Source organism: Onychomys torridus, chromosome 14 (genome assembly GCF_903995425.1).
Source record: "Onychomys torridus chromosome 14, mOncTor1.1, whole genome shotgun sequence".
Taxonomy (NCBI): Eukaryota; Metazoa; Chordata; class Mammalia; order Rodentia; family Cricetidae; genus Onychomys; species Onychomys torridus.
The window spans coordinates 21,879,891-21,897,909 of NC_050456.1; the positions used below are offsets into that span (position 1 = coordinate 21,879,891).

General features: G+C 43.4%; 1 protein-coding gene across 2 annotated transcripts in view; it reads left to right on the top strand.

The window, feature by feature from the left end:
- Akap6 (A-kinase anchoring protein 6) overlaps positions 1 to 18,019 on the top strand; it is a 432,518-nt gene that overhangs the window by 177,674 nt on the left and 236,825 nt on the right. For both annotated transcript variants that reach the window (XM_036205359.1, XM_036205360.1), the window contains exon 4: positions 6,506 to 8,269. In XM_036205359.1, the coding sequence (XP_036061252.1) occupies positions 6,506 to 8,269 (1,764 nt within the window). The remainder of the gene's footprint in view (positions 1 to 6,505; positions 8,270 to 18,019) is intronic.

An 18,019-nucleotide genomic window follows, 5' to 3' on the forward strand; every position in this document is an offset into this window, starting at 1 on the left:
GTACTTTATAGGATGCTCCCTTCTCTGTGAGACACCTTCCAGAACATTCACAATATGATATCTGTGTATTCCTGCACTGGCACCTGTCGCCAGCTAGCTTCTATCAAGACAAAGTGCTACAAGCCTGTGAGCTGCCTAAGGCCTGGCTCTCCCACCCACGGCATGCAGTTTGTACCACTGTAAGTGAATATGTGCAGAATTAAATTCAACAACTTAAGACAAAGCAGATAACCACTGCTTTGGGTGTAGAACACAGGGGTTTTACTTTAGGTCGGTGTACTGGGAGTTAATCATAGTGATTATTTCAGCCTACAGAAAATGAAAGTTCTTAAGAATTGTTATGGAGTCCACTAATGTTGAAAGATTTTTGTGTGTCTTCCCATCATCCATCAGAATGAAGATTGCTTCACTTTTTCCTTATCATACCCACTCTTTCTAGTCCACCGCCGCTCTCAGGATCTCATTCCCAATCGGAGTCCCCAGGGTAAAGAGGAAAGGATCTGAAGGAGTTCAGTCCATCAGTCTGAGGGCAGGGGTTGGGGTAGGTAGGTGGCATGTTGGTTAGAGGACCATGACTTTGTTTGACAGTGATAAAAACATACGGAACATTGTGTAGCAAGATTATAGGATCTGGGGAAGAGAGGCGTGACAGTGTTGAATTGGGGACAAAATAATGGGCACTGGGCAGCCAAGGACACTGATATACCAGTGGAACATTTTAACAGGGGAAGAGCTTCTAAGTTATGACTGTCCCATTTCCAGTTGCTACCGAACTATAATATAGTACTGATAAAAAGATGTTAAGAGCCTTTGGGCCTCAGTTAACTTAACCACAGGTGAGGAACAAAGCATGATCTCTGTTCAAATTAGAAAAGAAGCAAGGGAGCTTTCCTAGAAGCTAGCAATAAGACCAAAGCCAGTAATAAAGCGAATAAACTACCACTTACATACAATGCAGCCTTCATTCAAGAGCATCCTCCTAACGTGAGGGTGTCTCTGAGGAGAGACATTGCTAGGCAGTGCTGACACAACCCTCAGGACCAACAGTATATGTGATACTTCTGGGATCTAACACTGGGAAAACCATCACATCCTCATTATCCCTTGGTTCCATAACAGTGAGAGACTTGCTGCTTGCATATGTCAGCAAAATGTCTGGGAGGTGGTGTGGAAGGAGCCAGGAGGACTAAATGTGACTCTTCCTAACCAGTATTTTAAATAATGGAACTCATCAGTAATCTGCTATGAAACCTCAGGAACTTTTTTTCTCTTAAAATAGCCTCTGCAGGGTCAATTGTATAGAGCAATACACCTAGCAATGGCCTAACAGGTATCAGGCCATTGGTTCAATCCCCAACTTGACCCCCCTCAACCCTCACCAAAAAGCCACTGCATAGTAAAAACCTATACTGGTTTTATTGTTCTGTTCAAGCTCCCTCGCCCCTGCCTCCAGGGCTGGAGATTAAGTCCAGGGCTTCAAGAACTCTAGCCTACATTCTACCACTGGGTTATGTCCCCTATCCCTTCCCTGCTTGTTGTTTGTTTTTGCTTTTGTGAGGGATGGATTTTTTCACATTTAAAAATTCAATAATAGTAGTAATAATAAGATGAATGCTTTTGAATACTTTTTAAATCAAACCAGCAAATGACTGGTGATCCCCAAAGTTTTACAAAGATTTCACACTCTGTTCTTTGAGATGCAGTCATTTATTTATCTAACATATATTTTAACATATTCATATCCAATTATTTACTGAACATCTACTGCTCAAGATTTTGAAGACCAAACATAGTCCTGGCCTTTCCTGTTTGTGCAAAGGCAGGTGGCTGACACTTTCAATATCTAGTTATTGCCTGAACTCTGAAATTTATGCATTGTAACAATACCTTTCTTTAGTACTTTTCAGCCTCATGTAAGGCTTGTAGGGCACGAACTATGATAAATCAATAGAAATTAGTATTCCAAACTTCTACTAGTTAATATTTTAAAAGACTTTATGGGATGACTTGGGAACATAACCATAATTTTAAAGCTTTTTAATATAATATTTTATTAATCCTTTGAGAATTACATACAATGTATTTTGATCATATCCTACCTCTACTTCTCCCCCAACTCCTGCCAGATTCACACTCCCTACCCCCTTCAACTTCTTGTTCTCTCTCTCTAAAAATAAACCCATCAAGTCCAATTTGTGCTGCCTGTATGCTCCTGGGTGTGGAGCCATCCACTCTAGCATGGTCAGCCTACTGGAGGCCATATCCTTGGAGAAAAATTATTTTTTTCTTTTTCCAGAAGCTATTGACTGTCAACAGCTCCTCAGCTAGGGGTGAGGACCTATGAGTCCTTCCCACTCCTTGCTGAAATATTGACTGATCTTGTGTGGATGTTGTACAGGGATACACAGATGTATGGATGTTGTACAGGGATGCACAGATGTGAAGATGCTGTTCAGGGATGCACAAATGTGCAGGTGATGTGCAGGGATGCATAGATGTGCAGGTGTTGTACAGGGATGTACAGATGTGCAGGTGTTGTACAGGGATGCACAGATGTGCAGGTGTTATATAGGGATGCACAGATGTGTGGATGCTGTACAGGAATGTTCAGATGTGCAGATATTGTGCAAAGATGCACAGATGTGCGGACATTGTGCAGGGATGCACAGAGTTGTGAGTTCATGAATGCAGTGGTCCTGGCATGTCTGTAAGAATGTGTTTTTTCCAGTCTTCTCTGACATCTGAGTCTTTCAGTCTTTCTGCTCTTCTCTTCTGCATGGTCCCTGATCCTCAGAGAGAGGGTGATGTAGATACCCCATTTGTGTTGTTTTGGGGTCAGGACACCTCTACCAACAACTTGGGTGGAGGTATCCCATATCTGGCACTGGGCTTTTTATTTGGCAAATTATAGTTCCTGAGAGGGACCTTATCCCCTATGTAGGCTAATTCCAATTAGACTCTTATATGAAAATATAAATAGTATCTTTATAGAAGAGAAACTCCTCAATAATGGCCAGCCTAATCAAACAATTAAAAAAGGTAAAAATCTCCTTTTAAATTGGGAATCTCACTATTATTCTCTTGAAAGTTGCCAACTGTAACTTTCATTTGTCCGACTCTTTCCTGGGTGGTTTGGGTTTCTGGCAGGAAGCCTACAAGTCCCACAACTGCACTTAGCTCATTTGTGCTGAGGCTGGAGGTTAATCTTCATCCCTTGTTCAGGGCACTTTGGTATTAGAGGTAACTCATGCTTGCTTCCTCCTCAGTAGACTTCATTACTAGAAGGAATAATATAGTAAGCAACAAAAGTGAGCAGCCGCTGAATACTTAGTCATGTGCCAGACTTTGGTGCCATGTGTTCTGCCCACTTTAAACCTCTCAACGTCTTTGTGGCATGGCTTATCATCTCTCTCTCTTCTTTCTTTCTTTCTTTCTTTCTTTCTTTCTTTCTTTCTTTCTTTCTTTCTTTCTTTCTTTCTTTCTTTCTTTTTCTTTCCTTTTCTAGACAGGATTTCTCTATGTCAGAGTCCTGGCTATCCTAGAACTCACTTTGTAGACTAGGCTGGCCTCAAACTCACAGAGATCCATCTGCCTCAGCCTCCCAAGTGCTGGGATTTAAAATGTGTATCCATCACCGCCTAGTCATTTATTTTCTTTTAAACTTATTATTATTATTATTTTATTTTATTTTATTTGTGTGTGTGTGTGTGTGTGTGTGTTTGCATATGTGCGATAGCATGCCTGTGGTGGTCAGAAGATTCCTTTCAGTATTTGGTTTTCTCTTTTTTCCTTGTGTCTTCTGGGGATCACACTCAAGTTGTCAGCTTTGGTGGCGAGCATATTTACACACTGAGTCCTCTCACTGCCCATCATTTCTGTTTTATAAATGGAGGAAATGAGAACGCACAACAAGTTGCTGGCCTGTACTCAGAGAGCTAATTAGTGTTAGAGCTGGAATCTGACTCTGAAACTTAGTGAGCTTGCTCATTTGTGTCAGGTCTAAGCACATAATCAGAGGAAGACACTACACATGGGCAAATTCTGTCCTTGACTATTGCTCTAAACTGACGTGCCTGCTAGCTTGTGTTCCTGCAAAATCTCGCCATATTATCCTTTCAGGGGGTATATCTTGCAGTACTTACTCTGTACATATCTCTAATTGATGCAGGGACACTGGTCAGAAAACACAGTTTTGTGTGATTGATAGTCTTACGATGCTTACATACAAAGGGAGAAATAAGTTAGATGAATAATCACAATACTACTAATTAATTACCATTCCCCATTGAGACACATAGTTAAATAAGAGTTAGTTAGCATGGGTTTGAGAGCTTTCTATGAATGATTCTGACTGAGGTGAGAGGCTAGAATCTTGAAGAAGTAAAAACTTTAGCTGATATCTAAGGGGTAAGGAAGAGTCTGATAGTTGAGATAAAATTGTAGAAAGCTTTCAAGATGGGAATGCAAATTTCTGAGGAACCAGGGATCCTGGTATGTTTAGAAACTGAAATGGAGACACTGTGGTAGGTTGCTATGGGTAGGGGTAGGGTGATGGTATGAGAGAGAGAGAGAGAGAGAGAGAGAGAGAGAGAGAGAGAGAGAGAGAGAGACAGAGACAGAGAGAGACAGAGAGACAGACAGAGACAGAGAGACCGAGACCTACTCATGTCTTGCCTTCAAACAGTTTGGGCTTCGGGGAGGGCAGGGCATCCCTGGCACTGGGATTTTGTTCTGGGTTTTTAATCTAACACTCAGAGGAAGTTACTAGCAATGCTAAGCAGAGACTTAACAGCACATATTTGCAGTTCATGAAGTCCCCTGTGCTGGCAGCATGGTACACAAGCTAGCAGGCATGTCAGTTTAAAGCAATAGTCAAGGTTAGAATTCGGCTTCAGGTCAGGCAGGCTTAGTCCAAGGCCTAGGCTGGTCCTTGGTCATGAGGCCATAGTGACTTACTTTATTTTGTTTTTTTTTTCTGATGTAACATGAACAGGGACAATAGTACAGCTCTCAGAAGGAAGTGGCCAGGGTTAAATGAAGAAGTGATAATAGGAACCAGCCATGCCCACTTTGGAATGAGGAAGCCCAGGCTTAGGAAAGACCGTTTGCTATAATTATCTGGCTTATCTGGATATTGTGGAGTAAGAGTGTTGGGACTGGGAGACAGATACAAGGAGAATAACTGAAGGGAGAGAACATTCCAGAGACAAGATGTACACTCGAATAATAAAACCTCATGTAAGTCATGAGGCTGTCAGGTCTTAGGATGACCTGGCTGAAGGGACACTGGTCTAGCAGTCAGACGAGGATCTGGAGTTAGGGTCTTCACTCCAGTGCCCTTGCTGAGAGAACAGGGAGCACCTTCACCCCCTTGCCTTCATGTGCAAAGGGCCTAGACCAGGCTGTCCTTCAGCTTTGTAAGCAGGATCCAGTTTATATCCTACATCATCATATGATATAGAAACTACATTAGCAATGAGACAAAGCCCTCAATTATACGATTAAAGAGTAAACAATACCTATAGTGATATTATTAGTGTGGAAGAATTTCAAATCCTATTGGACCACATGGATCATAGATAATAGCAAGAAGGGCAGTTAGCAATTCACATGCAGAGAGAGAGGGGCCATGCCGAAGAGGAGAGGGGGCAGAGGCGATGAGGCTTGAGCAGTCACTAATTTTCTCTGTGTATAACTTTAAAAGGTGGGGCCAGATAGAAACGGGTCTTAAACAGTCCCTGTTATGTTTTTTAACAATTCAGTAGTTCACTTTCCTGAGATTTGTGAATATTTAACATGACTGGATTAATAGACATAATTATTCTACTTAAAACAGTTCTTGACGTAGCCACTGTGGTGGGTGCCGAAGTGATAGCATAAACAAACAAAACAAACCCCCCAGAGGTTCATGAAGATTTGACTTTCACGTTACTTTCTTCATCAGAATCGTGTTTTTTCACTTAAGGTTTCAGTGTTTGAAAAATGCTTATGAAGACAAGCCTTGCAGTTTAGGCCCGCAGTCTTAGCTCTTGAGGAGGCTACCGCAGAAAGATCGAAAGTCAAAGCCTGAAGGTTGCGGTGGGAGTTCGAGGCCAGGACCAGCAACACGAAAGGGGAAGTGAAGAGAAAGCTGGGGACAGAGCAGGGCAGTGGAATCGCGGGACACTCTTCTAGAACGTGCAGCGTTCTAGTCCAGTCTCCAGAGCCACTAGCAACACACAAAACCTGGAGTGCTTGGGAAACCGTTAATGTACTATTTTCAAAAGAAAAGACAAAATGGGAAGTTGGCGATTGGTCTCCACCATCCCTGTGGCTCCGTGCCTCACGTTAAATTTTGGATACTTAGAAGGTGGACACCGTATATAAAGCAGTGTGGTATTGGTTAGTGTGCCCTTCTATGGGTCAGTTCAGAGCAACTGAGACTCATTCGGGTTTCATGGGGAATGCAGCTGTTAAGTGTAACCCGCGTTGCGCTCACTGAAATCATTGCGGTTGTGTGTTTCAGGGCCGGCTTGATTCTCTCACAGAGGTGGACGACTCTGGGCAGTTAACGATCAAATGCTCTCAAAATTACTTGTCCCTGGACTGTGGCATTACTGCGTTTGAACTGTCCGACTACAGCCCAAGTGAGGATCTGCTTGGTGGCCTGGGTGACATAACCACTAGCCAGACCAAAACCAAACCTTTGGACTCTTGGAGCTATAGTGGGATGGAAAAGGAGTTCCCGGAGCTCATCCGAAGTGTTGGGTTGCTCACAGTGGCCACCGACCCTGTCCCCTCCGGCTGTGAGGCGGCCAACGAGGACGCAACTCAAGTGTCTCTTTCAGAAGAGAGCAAAGGTGGGCAGGAGGAACACAGTGCTTCGGCAGCCGGAGAGCAGCAGGGCACAACATCTGGGATGCCTTCCTTAGGGGACACCCTGACAGATGCTGCTGAACACCCTTCTGAGACTGCGAAGCAAGACCCTAGCTCCTCCCCACAGCTCGGTGCAAAGAAAAACCAGCCGGCTCCTTGTGAAACTGCGAGTCCCAAGAGACCCATCCGCGATTGCGTGAATTATAACGAGGACTCTCCCACACAGCCCACATTGCCCAAAAGAGGGCTTTTCCTGAAAGAGACTGGTGCAGGTGAGCGGAAGGGCAGTGACGGCAGGAGGCAGGTGGTTGATCTGAAGCCCGAGCTGAGCAGAAGCACCCCTTCCCTGGTGGACCCCCCGGACAGATCCAAGCTCTGTTTAGTGTTACAGTCCTCCTACCCCAGCAGCAGCTCCTCTGCGGCCAGCCAGTCCTATGAATGTTTGCACAAGGTGGGGATTGGCAACATTGAAAGCCTGGTCAGAAGTCACATTAAAGAAATGTCTTCCAGTCTGGGAAGGCTTACCGACTGCCATATAGAGAAAGGTCGGCTGAAAAAGCCACACAAGACCTCGGCAGAGGTGCCTCTGTGCCGAACGCCTAAACGAGGAACTGGTTCGGGACAGCAAGCCGAACCCACCAGGGGCTCAGCAGTGCCCAGCATGCTGCCTTCTGGGGCTCCTAAGGCCACAGTGAGACCAGAAACGGATTCGGCAGCGTCGACATCCTCGGATGAGCGGCGCCATCAGAGAGACTGGAGCGGACACTCGCCAGCGCAGTCGAAGGCTTCCAGCTCCTGCCCTTGCCGTCACAGCAGCGAGTCCTCTGTTGGCTCAGACAACATCACATCTCCAGTTCCTCCTCTTTCACAGAATGAGAGCCAAAAAGACAGCTCCCCTGCTCCCAGCGACGTCACCCAGAACGGCCAGGGCGTGGAGGCCTGGTACGGCTCCGATGAATACCTGGCGTTGCCATCTCACCTGAAACAGACAGAGGTGTTGGCTCTGAAGCTGGAAAATCTCACCAAGCTCTTGCCTCCGAAACCCAGAGGAGAGACCATCCAGAACATCGACGACTGGGAACTGTCTGAAATGAATTCCGATTCTGAAATCTATCCGACATACCACAGCAAGAAGAAACACACCGGGCTAGGCAGGGTGTCCCCAAGCTCATCAAGTGACATAGCTTCTTCTCTCGGGGAGAGCATCGAATCTGGGCCCCTGAGTGACATTCTTTCGGATGAGGACTTAGGTGCGCCCCTCTCCGGTGTGAGAAAATACGCGGATGAGAAATCAGAGAGGCCTTCATCCTCTGAGAACAAGAGCCATTCTGCTACAAAATCAGCTTTAATCCAGAAACTAATGCAAGATATTCAACACCAAGACAACTATGAAGCCATATGGGAAAGAATAGAGGTAAGGTTAGATTTAATCTAGTGCTTTCTTGCCTGAGCTTTAGAAATGATGCTGGGGGAACATTCACCCCCTCCCTACTCCATTCTCAAATACGTTAACCATTTTTAAAATTGAACTTCATATTCTTTGTCAAAAAAAGACATGGAAAAGACACATGACCCCCACATTTTGACATGCTGTCCATCCCAAGGGCCCTGTCGGGATGTCACTGCCTGCTGTAGAATCCTGTTGGTACTGCTCAAACTGAACAGGGTTCCTGATGAATGGTGGACTCGCCATTGGTGGGAAACAGCTTCTCCTCACACAAGGGCCTCCGGATGGATGTCACAGTTACCTTCAGCACTTTTAAATCTCCTTTCTTAGCCCCAGAATGGCTCACACTGCTCCAGTAGCTCCCGTTGAAAAGACCAAGCATGTCCAACTTACTGGCTGCCACTGTTTTTTGTTTTTGGTTTTGTTTGTTTGTTTGTTTGTTTGTTTTTTCTACTTCTCTTCCTTTTGGGGACCTCTGGATTATTTCTAAGCCATCTCTCACATGCACTTCTCAGGGGACATGGGAAAATAAATTTAGTTTTGGGTAAATTTGTACTTTTGGAAAGAATTATTGGATATGATAGAACCTTTGAAGACAGACATCAGAACTCCACAATATAAGTTATGATTTTTTTTCTTTAAGAGGCATCTAGACCAAAAGGATTCACTTTCTTTAGAACTCTGTTGGAAACAGATCCAGTTAATTTGACCATTATTTATTTTTTTCATTAATGTATAAATGTCCATACCTTGCAAAATTTGTGGGTAAACATCTTCCAGGTGCACTTTTAAGCCTGTTTCAGCCATCATGCAAAGAGGGTAGCTCATGCATGATCATTTCTCTTTATATCGATGGAAACATGTTTGGCGAGCTTATGTTAAGTCTACAGGCTAAACTAGTTGGGTTGACAGGCATACGAACTGATGGACACTTTTGCTTGGAAAGCTAAATTGCAATTCTGTATCTCTTAGTTCTTCATCCTTTTTGTTTGTTTTGTTTTGTTTTTTTGTTTTTTCGAGACAGGGTTTCTCTGTGCCTGTCCTGGATCTTGTTCTGCAGACCAGGCTGGCCTCGAACTCACAGAGATCCTCCTGGCTCTGCCTCCCGAGTGCTGGGATTAAAGGCGTGCACCACCACCTCCCGGCTCTTCAGCCATTTTTACTGTTGCAGTATGAGAGAGACTGTCTATTCTACAGGGAAATTAAAGTAGAGGAGGGGGAAAAGTTTCAGAGCTAGCCAGATTTCGCAGAGACTATTCTGTAACCCCTGGGTCTACTCAGGCACCTCTCTCATCCTTTTATGTATGTTTCTTGGTGAACATACCATTCAGGGACCACTATAAGGCTAGGTACTGTTGAATGGCACATACAGATAGAATAACCAAGAGAAAGAAAAGCCAGGCTCATAAAATACAATTAGCATAAATATATAATGGTAATGTTTTAAATAATTGTTACCTGAAGTATTTATGTGTCTGATCCTCATCACGATTTTAACATTAATTACAAATGGAGTTAATTCATTCAGATGATATAGAAGAGGAGACTGGGACTGAGAGACATCAGGCAATTTTCTCTGGAGCCCACACTACTGACTGTGTGTTCTTATACCCCTCCCATATTTTAAGAGAGGTTAACCATATTGTTGCATGGAAATGCTGTACACAGTAGGTGGAGAAGATATGGTGTCACTGGAAATTCTCATGAAGTCCTAACCCTTGTGTAGGGCATTGAGTGGCATGCGGGATTTAGACCATAGGACAGGAAGCATAAACTCAGCTGCAGGGCTCAGAATGGGGATGAACTTGGACACGAAGATGTGAGTACGCACAGCGCTATCCTGGCTGGAGAGTCTCTGATCAGAAAGTGGAAGTTTTCACACTAGACTAGCTAGACCTTGTTTCTGCAAGGCCCTGAAGACCATCTCACAGCCATTAGGAGGAAACAAGAGTAGGAAATGCAGCCCATAATAACTAGTGTCTTAACCTCTTATACTGTGTTTGGATCTGCGCTATGTGCCTTACATGTCTTGTTCTCCTGATAGCCTAGGGGACAAGAATTACTTCAGAGGAAGAAGTTTGCTCAGAATGTAGTAAAGAAACTTGCTCAGAGCAGTCAGCCCAAAGGCAGGACTTGAATACAGAGCAGTGTACGTACCTGAGCAATGTACGCCATGGCTTCCAGGCACCTTTCTGGAAGGTTTGATTGGCGATAAGAGAAACTATAGCACCTTTGGTGGTGACCAGTATCGCATCAATTGTAGGGGCTGCTGTGATGCAGAGTAGGAGGGGGTCCTGTCACAGAAGTGAAGGTAACCTAGCAAACTAATTCCAGGGCTTGCTCAGCCACCAAAGCTTCTGGGGCCACTTCCCATTGCCACTCGTTAGCATTCCACCTGTTTCCTCTGAGCCTCACAAAGCAGAAAGAAGAAGACATGTAAGTGGCCCATTAACAGGAGGCACCCAGTAGACTGTGATCTGTGATCAGACTCCCCAGGAGAACTTCACCTGCGTTTGGTACCTAGTATCTCAGGTTCCTCTGTGTCTTTATGTGTAAGACGAATTGCTGAACAGTCTTATTAATAAAAAAACCTGGAGCCAGAAATTGGGGTGAAAACTGAGAGACCAGAGGAATAGAATAAGCCACAGTTACAAGTTCTTACCCTAGGAAAATCCTCAGCCCAAGAGAGAGCCACATATAAACCTTTTTGTGTCCTGCCATCTCACTTCCTCTTCCTGCCCAGCTACACCACTTCCTCTTCCTGCCCAGCTCTATCACTTCCTGTCTGTCTGTACACACCTCCAGACCTCTATGGTTAACTAGTGCTGGGATTAAAGGCGAGTGCCACCACACCTGGCTCTGTTCTCAGTGTGGCCTTGAATTCACAGAGAACCAGATGAAACTCTGCCTCCTGAATGCTAGGATTAAAGATGTGTGCTACCATTGCCTGACTCCTATGTTTAGTGTAGTGGCTGGCTTTTTCCTCTGATCTCCAAGTAAGCTTTATTTATTAGAGCACAAATAAAATATCACCACATTATGCTGATTTTATTAATAGGAAAAATTTTTTTTAGTCTACTTTCTTTTTCTTGTTTTTTGAAACCCATACTTTTTTGTTTTGTTCATTTATGTTTCAGATTGTAACTTAATTACATTTCTCCCTGTCTGTCCCCTGCTCCAAACCCTTCGGTACACCCCTTCCCACTCTCCCTCAGTTCACAGCCTCTTTACTCATTGATTGTTGTTGATCCCAGTCTTACTCAGTTGATTGTGGTTCTTTGTGTAAGGTTGAGGCCTCATGGGCTTTTCGCTGTTCATTTTTGAAACCCATTTTTTAATAGACAGTGTATTTACATGGTTGAAAAACATAGACATTAAAGAAAAATACCCATTATCTCTCCCTCCCATCCCTATACCCTGTCTTGGGTTCTGAGCTGCCCTGAGGAAATAAATTGTTGTTAGCTAGAGGCTTAGGTCCTTCAAGAAATGCTTTTTCATATGGAAGCAAGAGCCGACATATTTGTTAAGTAATATTTAAAAAATCTGGAATCAAGTTGCAGCCTTTCCTTCTTTGCACATAGAAACTCCTTTCTAGGTATTATTATTTCCTGCTCTTCACAGGAAGCTTGAGGGGGGTTTTCTCAACCATGATTTACCAAGAAGCTATGGGATAGGCAAATTGATGGAGAGTTTCAGATTTGAGTGCCCACTACTCTGTGAGCTTTCAACATTAAATTAAAAGTGAAAAGTTTAATCAAGCCACTGAAGCAGATTTTTTTGAGTGTACACGCTCTAGCCTGAGGGAATTCTAGCCCAAGCCTGTTTATTTCTTCTGCTTAGTTTGTTGGTTTGCGACATTATTCCGTTTCCTCTTTGAAGTCCTGAGTAACCAGGCCTCGGACCTCATACCCACTCAGTTATTCCTAGCCTATTTGCAATGCTTTTGGGAACACGTCATGCCTTTTTTTTTTTTTTTTTTTTTTTTTGCTCCAAGATGACAGACTTGAGGAGGTGTGACAGAAAATATATAGCCTGAAAAGAAAGAAGCATTTCTTGTCTGGCCCTTAGTGGAGCAAAGTCCCTGGCCTCTGCTCTTGACTGAGGAAGAAAGATGGAAAGTCATTTCTGAGTAGCATGTGTTATGTACCAGATTCTGCAGTAGATCCTTTATTTAAGTTATATAACGGCCCTATGGAACACCTGTCCCTCTATATAACAACCCAATGGAACACCTGTCCCACTATATAATGACCCTAAGGAACACTTGTCCCTTTATATAAAGACCCTATGGAACACCTGTCCCATTATATAACTACCCTATGGAACACCTGTCCCATTATATAACTACCCTATGGAACACCTGTCCCATTATATAACTACCCTTTGGAACACCTGTCCCATTATATAACAACCCCATGGAACACCTGTCCCTTATATAATGACCCTATGGAACATCTGTCCCATTATATAACAACCCCATGGAACACCTGTCCCTTATATAATGACCCTATGGAACATCTGTCCCATTATATAACAACGCTATGGAATACCTGTCCCTTTATATAACGACTCTATGAAGCACCTGCCCCTTTATATAACAAACCTATGGAACACGAACACCTGTCTCATTTTTCAGATTACAAATCCAAGAGCCAAATACAAATGATAGACCTAAGGTCACAGGGCTGCTAACTGTAAAGGCTGGAATCCAGTTTAGATGCTAAGTAGAGGGACTTAGTTTTATCTGTGAGGTAAAGTTAAATGCCAAGGATTTCAGATAGCAATCACATGTATAGTCTTTAATAAGCCCACAGAAGCACTCCTGGGTTAGTAAATGGACAGTGGGTGCTTTTCATAATGACTGTGTGGGAAACAGCCTTTTATCTAAAGTGGGACATTCTTGGGTCTATTGTAATAGCTGAGTAATTCCCAGAAGGGCTGCAGAATGGAACACTGGGTGGTACCACCTCACTGAAGATGTCCAGATAAGTGTTCTCTGATACAGTACAAGGTCTGCGTCTCACATCCTGGGGCTCTGGCTCCGAATATCACTGTCCTGGAAAATGCACCCTTCAGTTCCAGTTAGTGACACCGAACTGATACATGCAAGCATGTCTTCAGTAGGTCCATTTCTCCACACACATACAAATGTTTTCAAACACCAGATTATGGTATCTGGGCTATAGTTAAATGGCTCAGCTGTTGTTATAGCTTGTCCTGGAAGGCATCTATAAACCAGTTTTAAGAACTTCGCTGCCAGCTGGGGATGTCGTAGCTCGTAAATTATCTTGGGTTCAGTGCCTTGAATACTAGTTCAGAGCTTGCTCTTTGTAACTGGGCTGTAAAAGATTGTCGTCCTGTCTGCACAAAGGCAGCTGTCGCTGATCTCCGAGATGGAGCTGGGAAGCGGCAGGTTGAGTGTGTTGTAGGAAGGTGGATTAAGGTGGCACCAGTTTTAACAATGGCTTCCCCACAGTAAAGTGGGTACAGGCAGGCCCCATCTTTCCAAACTTTGTTTTGGTTATGTGCTGAGACGTCCATGACAGCCCCGTGATGGTGGCAAGCATCACACAATCATTTTGTTTCTCTCCTTTCTGTTTTTCCTTTGTTGTGGTTACTGGAAACCACATAACAAAACTTGCCATTTTAACCATTTGAGATATCCAATTTGGTAGTGTTGGGTGAAACAATTCTTCAGAGCAGTTTCCTCTTGTAAATCTGAAACTCTATCCCAGTGGTTCTCAACCCTCCTAACGCTGGGATCCTTCTATACAGTTCCTCATGTTGTGGTGACCCCCAACCACAGAATTATTTCACTGCTACTTTATAATTTTTCTGTTGTAGGGATCATAATGTAAATATCTGTGTTTTTTGATGGCCTTAGAAAACCACCGTGAAAGGGTTGTTTAATCTCAAAGGGGTCTCGACCCATAGGTTGAGAACAATTACTCTATGCCCTTAAACAACGCTCTTCCTTCTGGGTCCCTTCCTCTGATTTTTAAGTATCTGGCAACATTATCTCAACAGAATGATCTCTGTCTACCTTTTTCATGTGTGACTGACTTAATTCACTTAGCACATGTCCAAGTTTTGTTCATATGGCCCACTCATTGTCCCACAGTTTGAAACACAATTGCATCTCCTTGTTTATAGAAAGATGTCGTGACATGTTAACAGTTCATCAGATGCTACCCATCCAGAGTTTTCCTCTGCCTTTAACTAGCATCTTTCATGGTCTTTGTGACCAGATACCCAACAAAGCAGCTTGAGAGAAGGGAATTCATTTGTTTTAGCACATCGTTAGGGGTGACACAGGCCATGATCTCAGGGAAGGCATGGCAGTGGGCAGCTTCATGACAGGGTCTCCTTTCACCTCTCAGCAGAAGAGGGAGCAGACTGGAAAAAAAGCCCACCCCCAGACACTCATTTCCTGCAGCCAGCCTCTACCTCCTTAAAGTTCCACAACCAAAGCAGCTACCAGCTGGCAACCACGTTCAAGTACATGAGCCTATGGGGGCCATTTCACATGTAAACACTGACAGCAACCCGCGGGTCCTCATGTTAGTGAGAACGCTCTTAGGTGTTGACAGCGATCCCTAGTAGGAAGGCACAGGGGCATGCTGTCCCTGGGCTCTGCTTCTCACTGCCATCCCGTTTGGTGTGTGCCATTGTCTTATGCTAGCTTCTTTCTCCCACAGTTCCAGCATCCCTCATGTCTCTGTATTCGCTCTCTTCTTTCCATCCTTTCTCTCATTCCCGCCTCTTCACTGCAGCTTCTGAGAAAGAAAACGTGCGAGGCAACCAGCTTTCTTCTCTGGATGGGAAAGTTTCACACACTGCTTTTTGCTCAGGTGGTCCAGATCACAAGGGCTTCTGGAAAGGAACCTGTGTGTTATTATTACCAGGAGAGGAAATGTCTTGCTGTAGCTGCTGTTTAGAACAGCTTAATAAAAGGAGGTGCCTTTAAAGTTAGGAGGAGGGTTGGAGAGATGGCTCAGCAGTTAAGAGCACTGGTTGCTCTTTCAGAGGTCCTGAGTTCAATTCCCAGCAACCACCTGATGGCTCACAACCATCTGTAATGAGATCTGGTACCCTCTTCTGGTGTGCAGGCATACATGCAGACAGAACACTATATACATAATAACTCAATAAATCTTAAAAATAACTAACTAGCTAAATAAATAAATAAATAAAGTTAGAAGGAAAGGGGCCAGAGTGGGAATTTGAATGCTAAATGTTTGCATAGCAAACCTACAAAATCAATCTCTTTATGCGTATTTCATGTTTATTCAATGAATGCATGAATAATTGAATGAATGATTACATTAAGATTAAACTTCTTCTAGACTAGGGTTGCAAACTAAAAGGTCTCTAAGACAGGTGGCTGATGAAAGTGAGTTGTATAGGATGTATAAATGAGGGATGGTGGCCTGACTCAACCAGAGGCTACACCACATGTCTAAAGGAGGCAGCTCGCAGCCTCAGATGACATTTGCATGAGAATGAGGTCTTGCATAGCAAGAAATAAAAATAAATAAATAAGTAGGAAAGCTACATTTTATGTGACATCTCCCATTTTTTAATTTTGAATTTGAACAGTTTTGAAACAGGACCCAACACATTCCTGGGAAAGATTTGGCTTCAGGTCACTAATCTGCCATCTTTGATGGGAAACTGCTTAGGATTTTTGACACATAGGATTGGTAGCCTTTAAACATTCATTTGGCCCTGGTTTGGGGGTATGACTCTAAGCACACTGATTTTCAGCTGTGGCTGCTCATTATAAACACTGGAGGTCATTCCCAACACCCCAATGTCAGGCTTTACCCCAGAGCAATTAAGTCAGAATCTGTTGGTTACTGCCTTACAAACTTTTCAAGTAGGTCTGGCAAGATGGCTCAGTGGCTAAGGGTTCTTGCCACACAAGTCTGGAGACCTGAGTTTGATCCCTGGGACCCACCAAAGGAGGATGGAGAGGTCCTCTGACCCCTATATACATGCTGTGGCACATACATACACACAATAGTATTTTTTTAAATTATTAAAGTTCTTCAAGTAGCTGCACTGTTCGGTTAAGTAGGAAAATACAACCAAAAATACTTTAAGGTTGTTTTTGAATTTTTTTTAGTAGACTGATTATATTACTATATAACTGTGTTTCTATAAAGAGGGTTTGTTGTATTTTGTGTCTGTTTTAAAATAAGAAAGTGGAGAAAGAGCTGATTACAGATTTCAAGTTGAAATGTAGGGGCTGGGAAATGTAAGGGGTTTAATGAACGATTCACCAGGACCACATGAAATTAAGTTACACAGTAAATGTTACCTTAAATGCCAATGCTGTGGTTGTAATCAAAGTTGAGAATTCTAAATCAACACAATAGTTTAAAAGATAAGCCCACAAAATTCTCTCCAAGGATAAAAGCAGCTCTTCAGTGTGGTGTATTTGTAGTGATGCCAGGAGAGAAAAGCAGCTGTGCATTCACACTGCTGATAGATTTGTTGAGCATGTCAAGGTCATTGTTCAAGGTTGGTTGAGAAGAACTGCAGATTAGAAACAAATTCTTTCTTAGTTACCCAGGAGGAATGCATCTGTGCAGACTCTTGTTTCTGCACAGCTGGCTATGGGCCTTGACAGTCTATAAGTGATGATTTAGCGCCACCGTGAGGCAATGCTATGAACCACAACTGATCGCCCAGGTCTCTACACAAATTTAAGTATGAAGATGAAAATAACAATGGGTGTGTGTGTGTGTGTGTGTGCGCACGCACTTTTCTTGGTATGAAAGGGCCATGATTTGGCAACATCCTCAGGTATAAATATGATTATAGGAACAAAATGCATTTGGCATTCAGGTTTACATTTTTAAGACATTTTTAAATTTGGAAAGGAGAGGAAGATAGGGGTACAGTCAGTGAGGGCAAGAGGGGGAGAGGAGGAGGGAGGTCAGGAGGGAGTGGGAAAGAGGGAGAGAGAGGGAGAGAGACAGAGACAGAGGGAGACAGAGAGACGCAGTACATTTGTTGACATCAAAAGACAGAACAACTACTTTTGGGAGTCTCTCCTTCTGCTTTCCTGAGGCAAGGTCTCTCTTTTTCTGCCTTTCTGTGCACTCTAGGCTAGCTGGACTATGTGCTTTTGGTGACTTTCCCATCTCTACCCTCTAGCTCATTGGACAAGCACTGTGATTATGGACATGACACCACCTCCAGCTTTTGACATGGCTTTGGGGATCAAACTCAGGGCATCAGGGTTACACAGCAACACTTCATCCATTAAGCCATCTTGCTGACCCACATTTTTTAAAAATGCAATTAAAGCAATCCTTAGGACATCTGTGAATTATTCTCTTCTCCTTAAGCATGGAACAATAACTTTTCATTACTGTGGTGTTTTGAAGGAGACAATTGCAGATCTGAACAAAATCTCTGGCTTTATTGCTTACTTACCTCAGGAAAGATGCTAAATAGTCATTCCTTCCATGTTTTATCACATTTAATTGATAAAGTGTATTGTGTCACCTCTTTTATGAATTAATAAAGGAGAGAAGAGCTACAAATCTGCCCAATGACTTGAAGGGGATGTTTGGTTTTAATTCACTGCCCCACATCTTAATTATGAACACTTAAGTCCCTCAAAGTTGACTAAAAGCTTTGTGATTTTTGTTTGTTTTTATTTCATGAGATAGAATCTAACTTTGCAGCCCAGGTTGGCCTAGA